The following is a 7,131-nucleotide window of genomic DNA, read 5'->3' as shown; positions in this document are numbered from 1 at the left end:
ATTCATGTCATTTCGAGTTCTATGGCAAAAATAAATGTTAGTTCGATGTTTATTAGATTCTGAATGTAACATACGGTTTAAGAATTTTGATCACTGTATTTTTCTTCTCTGTACCACTACTGAACAACAGGAGAAATTGAAGATATTCAAATCAACATGTATAACTTGTTCCATAGTGCAAGCACACTTTTACAGCTTTTACAACGCTTTCGTGGGTGATGAAGCTGAAAACAACATTAAATTTAATACTATTCTCTGCTTAGTAATAGATCACATGAGACAAAAACAGCATATAAAACCGTATAAACACATTTATTCACATTTTTGTGAAACTTTCATTGTACATGAGTGTCAGTCGTATTTACAGAGAGATTTAGCCGGTGGGATAATCAGTAGTGGACCTTGGCGTGTGGTGTGGAAAGAGCAGCATGTGCAGTCTTGAGGGGCGCGCCATACACTCCAGCAGCAGCTGCTGGGGACAGTTGGTAGCCTCCAACACCTGGTACTGCACCTGCTGGAAGTAATAAGTCATGTCAGCAAGTATGCAGCTCAAACATGACAGAATGTTGATATCAGATAATGACATATCATAGCCTGCTGAAAAGCTGTAATTGGTTTAGAAAGATACGGATCGCTGTTGCTCCAACTATCAACAGCTTGTATCTAAGAAATGTGGAGTACATATTGTGTTTTCTTGCACTATTATAGATTATTACAAAAATGCTAATGCTCAACGAAACTACATGCTGTCTCTGATGAACTCGACTTTACTATTTCCCTGTTCTTGCACTGCAGCCACACACGTATTTTGATTGGACTCAAATGCTGAGGTTGGGACTTACCAGCAAGAGCAGCTCGAGCGGAGGCGGCGGCAGCGGCGGCCGCAGTGGCTGCAGCGGCAGCAGCAGGCGATCCAGGAGGAGCGGCGCTCTTTGAGACCACGGCGTTAAAACCGACGCCAGGGGCGGCCGTGTAGTCCACCGTGCGGACGCTGCCGTCGGGCTCGACCAGGCTGTAGCTGCCCTCGACCACGTCGCCGCTGCGGCTCTCCTGCTGCTGCTTGGCGTCGCCGGTCAGGGCGTCGCTGACCCTGTAGCTGAAGCTGTACTGGGGGTTGGGGTCGTAGTACGGGTCAGCCAGTTCAGCGGGCAGCCCACCGGCCAGGCGGCCCAGACCAGCGTAGCGTGCAGCGGCCAGACCGGCATAGCCAGGGGCGACTCCAGCGTAGCCTGGAGCTACACCAGCATAGCCAGGGGCGACTCCGGCATAGGCCGGCAGACCAGCAGCTGGAAACCTGGCGGCAGCCAGTCTCGCAGCAGCAGATGCAGCTGCCGCAGCTGCAGCAGTGCCAGCACCAGCTCCAAGTGGAGAACCTGTGGGTAGTGTAGGTAATATGAGGTCTATGCGGTATTTCAACATTATTACAGTTTCCTGGTGTATCTCAGTCTTTTAAAGGGCAAAAAGGTGCCACAAATTAAATAATAATAGTTTCATGGGGCTCCACACCCTGCGGAAGTATCTTTCAATTGGATGCCACTTTCACGACATATGTTGCACTAACCCAACCCAGTATTCCTTTGAGAGAAAGGTAATCTTTCGTTTAATGCAGAAAACAAGCCACTGGTGAATCTTTACTTCACTGAGATGTGATCTGACTAGCATTTGATCCCACAACCTTTTGGTTTCCTTGCATGTGCTTTACCACTAGACGATCAGACCTGATATACCAGATAAAGAGGTATAAGTAATTACCTATCTTGTAACGGCAATAATAAGAGTCGAAACGGTGAAAAGATCTTAGAAGTGTTTCCAGTGTTTTCTATTCCATATTGTTTCATAGCATTACCCGTGAGTATTGATAAGATATGCTAGACTCCACAAGTTTGCCCTATTTCTGTAGTCTCATACTGTGTAGTCGGTTTGCTGTATTGTGTACAGTAATTTGTCACTTAGTCACTGCTAACCAGGAAAGTATTTTTCATATTCTTGCAATCATGCAGTGCTGATATTTTCTTATGGATAACACAACATGATAAGCATGTGATACTGGATGGAGACATTTGTAAACCACTTCAATGACACTATAGTGAAGAAAGAAATTTATCATCCTATATTGTGCTACAGATCAACAGAGAGTAAGGTCAGTTCTTTAAAGCTGGACTGTGCGTCAAAACTTTACTGCTGAGTGTAAAACTAGGGAATAAATTTCAATCTTACCTGATCGCATACGTCTCATTTCACAGTGCAGTCTTTATTACTGCTACAGTCAGTTGTGAACTAGGGTAATGTACTTTTTATGGCCCAGTAGTCTCCAGGATATTATAATTTTATGTTTTTCGACAAAACGGAGCCTTTCATAGGTATGCCTAGTATTACAGCGATGGAAACTGACGTCTTTGAAGCTAATAGTGGGACAGCCGTACCTGCGAGTCCCAGACCCAGAGCCGATCCCCGCAGCGCAGGTGCCGCAGAGTAGGAGACGGCGGGCGCGCCCAGGTAGCCAGCACTGGCTGCGCCCAGCAGCGCGCATGCCCACAGCAGCACCTGCAACACGCACAGTGATCCTTCAGAGCGACGAGTTCAGAGACAACACAAGTCTGTACATCAGTCAACTTAAAGTAAATATGAGATTTTAGCTAACTATTTACGCTGAATTCAAAACTTTTCTTAGTTTTCTTCTATCTCGTGCAAGTGTTATAATGGAATGAAGATTATTTAATTTTTTGTTACACGAATTTTGTTGGGTCAGCAAACTGAGAACATGAAAATGCCCTGCTCTTTGTATGAGTGAGGTAATGAGACAAAGTTAAAACATTGACATGTATAGATTTGGCCAAACTGGAGTTATTTTGTGCCTGGGAATAAGGGCTTCTTAAGCGAGCCGCTTGTAAACTATTAAAAAATATAGCTACCACCACATATCTAATTGGGAGTGGTGAAGCATTTTGTAAGGCTTCTGCCGCAAGATGGAGTCTGCTTTAATCACATGTGTACCAAGTCTGAAGCTGGAGTTTTTGTTGGACCTCAAATTCACAAACTGATGAATGGTTACGTATTTGAAAATACAATGAAATTTAGAGAAGAAAATGCATTGAACACCTTCAAGTCTATTCCTGAAAACTTTGTACTAAATAAAAAAACGTACTAATTACTGTGAAACTGTTGAAATTATGTTGGAAATTTCAAGATGTTGGGTTTTAACATGAGTGCAAAAGTTCACTTTCTACACCTGGTATACTGATCACTTTCTGGAAAATCTTGGACATTATAGTGAATAACAAGGAGAATGCTGCCACCAACACACTAAGGGGAGGGAGGGAGGGAGAAGATGTCCCAAGGAAGATGAAATTAAAGTATGATGGCCGACAATTGTTGTATGCTGAAGAACTACAGTAAAGATAAAGGTTCTGTGAAGAAAACAAAAAAGAGAAAGGTCGAAAATTAAATGTGTCCGAATATTCATCGTAACGTTGATAAGACAGCTGTTTATAGTACTGCCTAAAGTATTCCTTAGTATATCCCTAAAATAAAACAATGATTATAAAAATATAGATGTGGATTGAAATTTTATTTAATATTTTGTCCTCCAGTCTTTAAAATACGGGACCTTATTTTGCGAAAAATCCTGACTTTGTACAAGAAAATAAAAGTAATTTTCGGAATTCGCTTTACGAACTGATCCTAGAACAAGATTTTTTTTTTAAGAAATCGTCTGCCAGAAATAACAAAAAACGGCTTTTATCTTCGATATTATCTACAGCCAAAAAGATCTTAAAATAAATCAACTTCCTTGGAAAGTCGTACAGTCATCTTCTGCGAATAGTTATTTGACAAACTTTGAAAAGACACATTATATTTAGCTTCGTGCTATATAAACTGTTACGCCATTAATAAATGCTTAGCTTTCAGATTTTTTAAATTCTGAAATTTACGCAGACCAAAAGTGTTTCCAAGTAAGATGATGTGGTAGCTCGGCCACTAGAATTGTACTCTCGGGAAATATTTTTTTAAAATAAAAGTGTTCCATAAGCAGTTTATTAGTAATGCAGCTTATGAACATACAGAATCCATTTACGTCATCTATAGAAAAGATTTTCGCTTATATGAATAAGAGCCTCTGCAACTCTGCGATCAAGTCCTACGTGCCACTCATTGACTACTGACCACTGACTCATTCTCTGCTAGATCCATCATTATACGTCTGTGTGGAGAGGCATACCGGGAAACGCAGCTATTCCTTCCAGTAGCTCTTGAATTATCCTGTCGATGCTAAGTGTTTCTCAGTTTAGTGTCATACCGAGGAAAATTTCTTGTCAGTATCAGGAAGCGAAGTGAAGTCCGTTGCATAGCAGATATACGATAAATACTTAGTTACAAATGTGGATGTTAAAAACAAACATCATGTCTCGAATCTTGACCAGAATCTGGCAAAAACTACTTTCGGTGGGTAAAAGTGTGTAATGAGGCTAATAAAAGATCAGGTAAGAAAAATATCGTAAAATGAGGACTGGATAAAGCAGTTTGGTGCTAAGGATACTTAACTTTACCTCGTGAAGTTCTGATATAGTTACAGGTAATCGCAGTAAGAGCGAAAGCTCACGGATAGGAAGACTATTTGACTCTTAATGGGAGATACAGGTAAAATAAAAGCTGATTTCAATTATCATTGATCACAGGACATCAATACAAACAAACGTTAAAGGGAACCAAAAATCAACATTTTTCTTGATCACTATCTCCTTGTTGCAATGATGTCGCAACACATAAAAGAGAAAAAGCGTAAAAATTGTACACATAACGCAGACGACGAGGCTAAAAGCAAGCAAACGAGAGAAATACTGTCTGAGGAAGACCGACTCTGACCTCTGTGGATGGCAGTGATGGAAATAACTGTGACGAAAATTTATAGCGTGCAAAGCAAGCACGATCCTCTCTTTAGCAATCGTACTCACTGATACTGGCCAAAGAGACACATGCATTGAAAGAACTTTTGTGAAAAGGTCTTCAGTGACAGTTGTTAATATGATGAGATGTCATATACATGAAAGAACTGTAGCCAGAGAAATTTAAAGAAGTAACAATGTTAGACGCAACTGAGCCTATGAATAACAGACGAAACGAAAACAGTAAAGAAGTAATAAGCAATAAGGTTAGTAGTAAGAAAGGTGCATGTGAGACATAGAGTCTCACAGTGTCTTTTCATAATTACTAATTCAGAGCAATCAAAAATATTAAAAGGTAAAACAAATTACTGGGCATTTACTTTGGATGAAGGGGGCTTTTTTGCTACATAGTGTCTTTCTTAATTAATGTAGAGGTATATTACTACTTTTGACTCCACTTTGAAAATTCCTGTAGGTCTGTTCTACACACATAATGCCAATTTTGTTGCAGCAGTCTTCAGGTTTCCAGGCCTTGCTGCTGGCCACCTTACCTGAAGAGCCATGCCTGTGTTGTTAGAGAGGCTTCTGGACGACTGACTCTGTGGTGGCCACCCGGCCCATTTATAGTGGTCCGCTGCCCCCTCCATCCCCAGTGGAGGCGCTAAGGACATCCCTGACTGGCAGAGCGAGCACCGGTGACGCAACCAGGGGAATCTGGTTCGCCGCGCCTGCCACGCCTGGAGATCTCTCCCGCGGCCTTCGCTTGTGACCCTCCCTAGTACTCTGGCAGGCAATGCCGAAAGAGGGAGGACTGCAGCGGTTATCTTCCTGTGAAATTATCTCTAATTCGTTGCACTACGGACAAAACACAGATGGTGTTAATTCCGGTCCTCGTAGATGGTGCGGCCGATTTGTATTTGGCTAAATCTCGAGCATCGGCCGTGTTGTTACTAGGCTGCTGTACACAAACGTGTTATGTGTGACAACGTGAACGCTACGTCGACAAAAACATAAATCAAGTTGTATGTATGAGATGGTCTAGCAGAACTCTGTAGGATTTAAGTATTGAGCTTAAACCGCTAGCAGCGCTGCATTTTCCCGCCCGACTCATCCTGAATAATTAGTATCTTTTTTATGATTATAATAATGTGTATCGTTAGTCCACAGATTTGACTAGATAAGGCACTTCCGCCTGCCGTTCGACTAGTTTATTCAAGGCTATCATTCAAATAACGATTGCGATGAGCTACGATTGACTTCTCCAGTATTCTTAATCGTAGACAAATATAAGTTCATTCCTGCTCTCGGCACGAAAAATAAACATTTTCTTTAAAGTGCAAAAGCCCTTGCTCCGAAATAGGTATAAAAGTTTTCTGTTCGCGTTTTTAGCCAATAATGCTGTAACTTCAAGTTTGTGTGTGTTTTTTTTTTGCAATATGCCAATACTGATGGCAAATATTTTTCTGCAAATCCTTCCATAGTTACTCGTTTAGTCAGGGCGGTTCTTGATCAGTCAAGGAAACTCGCATAAATGATCTAAACATTTTTAAACAGAGGAAGGGAATTGACCTACATATTGCTGAAAGATTTTTGATACAAATGATTCAGACATGTATGTAATACCAGGAACATGATGCAATTAAAATAAATTTAAAAAAGAATTAAAATGCGATTCATTGTAACCTAGGAATTCTTACTTCATATATTTTGGCACCGACAGTCAAAGTGAATTTGATATACAACAAATTACAGTGCCTTGTTCAAAATCTAAAGAAGAGTCGTTATTCCCGTGCGAATTTAGACTGTCGAAAAAGAGCGCGTTTTAATTGATAATTTAATGAACTTCGAAATCCTTTTCTTTTCTTCAAACATATCTCTCTTAAGAGCTTCTGAGCACTTCACCTGTACAGAAAAAGCCACAAACGCAATTTTGAAACATGTTTATCATAACTGCTACAGATATATGGGGCTGAAAGTACGTCAAACTGAGTTTCATCGAGTCTTGATGATCGAGCAGCTACCTGCATTACATAAACAATGAAGAACCAGAAGATATGGTCGAATGACAAAGTAATTTCTTACACGCACATACAATCTACGAATACGTAAATGACTGAAGCCGCAATTCTGTCACACTTAGAACTGCCACCAGAATGAATTAGTGTTGTTCGTTTTTAGTGTTATTACTAGGCCTGGTTGTGTAGGTAAGGGGCGTGAACAGTGTCAGATGTTGAGTGATCACTGTGAA

At 40.9% G+C, this 7,131-nt stretch overlaps 1 protein-coding gene across 1 annotated transcript; it reads right to left on the bottom strand.

Annotated features, from left to right (window-relative positions):
* Positions 1 to 373: 373 nt before the first annotated feature.
* On the bottom strand, positions 374 to 5,464 carry LOC124592507 (cuticle protein 21-like). Its single transcript, XM_047131846.1, has 4 exons — positions 5,435 to 5,464; positions 2,424 to 2,544; positions 886 to 1,373; positions 374 to 511 (listed from the first exon to the last, which is right to left on the bottom strand). Exons 1-4 carry the CDS (start codon positions 5,444 to 5,446, stop codon positions 374 to 376), a joined length of 759 nt encoding a protein of 252 aa, XP_046987802.1. The 5' UTR covers positions 5,447 to 5,464.
* Positions 5,465 to 7,131: the final 1,667 nt, after the last annotated feature.

This window comes from Schistocerca americana, chromosome 1 (assembly GCF_021461395.2).
Source record: "Schistocerca americana isolate TAMUIC-IGC-003095 chromosome 1, iqSchAmer2.1, whole genome shotgun sequence".
Lineage (NCBI taxonomy): Eukaryota > Metazoa > Arthropoda > Insecta > Orthoptera > Acrididae > Schistocerca > Schistocerca americana.
This window is presented reverse-complemented; position numbering and strand designations above follow the sequence as displayed.

What these genes read in the sequence shown, in the direction of transcription:
- LOC124592507 (XM_047131846.1), bottom strand. An exon ending in TCTGGGTCTGGGACTCGCAG is followed by an intron (nt 1,374 to 2,423) that starts GTACGGCTGTCC and finishes CACTACCCACAG; the next exon opens with GTTCTCCACTTGGAGCTGGT. An exon ending in CTGCTGCCGCTGCAGCCACT is followed by an intron (nt 512 to 885) that starts GCGGCCGCCGCT and finishes TACTTCCAGCAG; the next exon opens with GTGCAGTACCAGGTGTTGGA.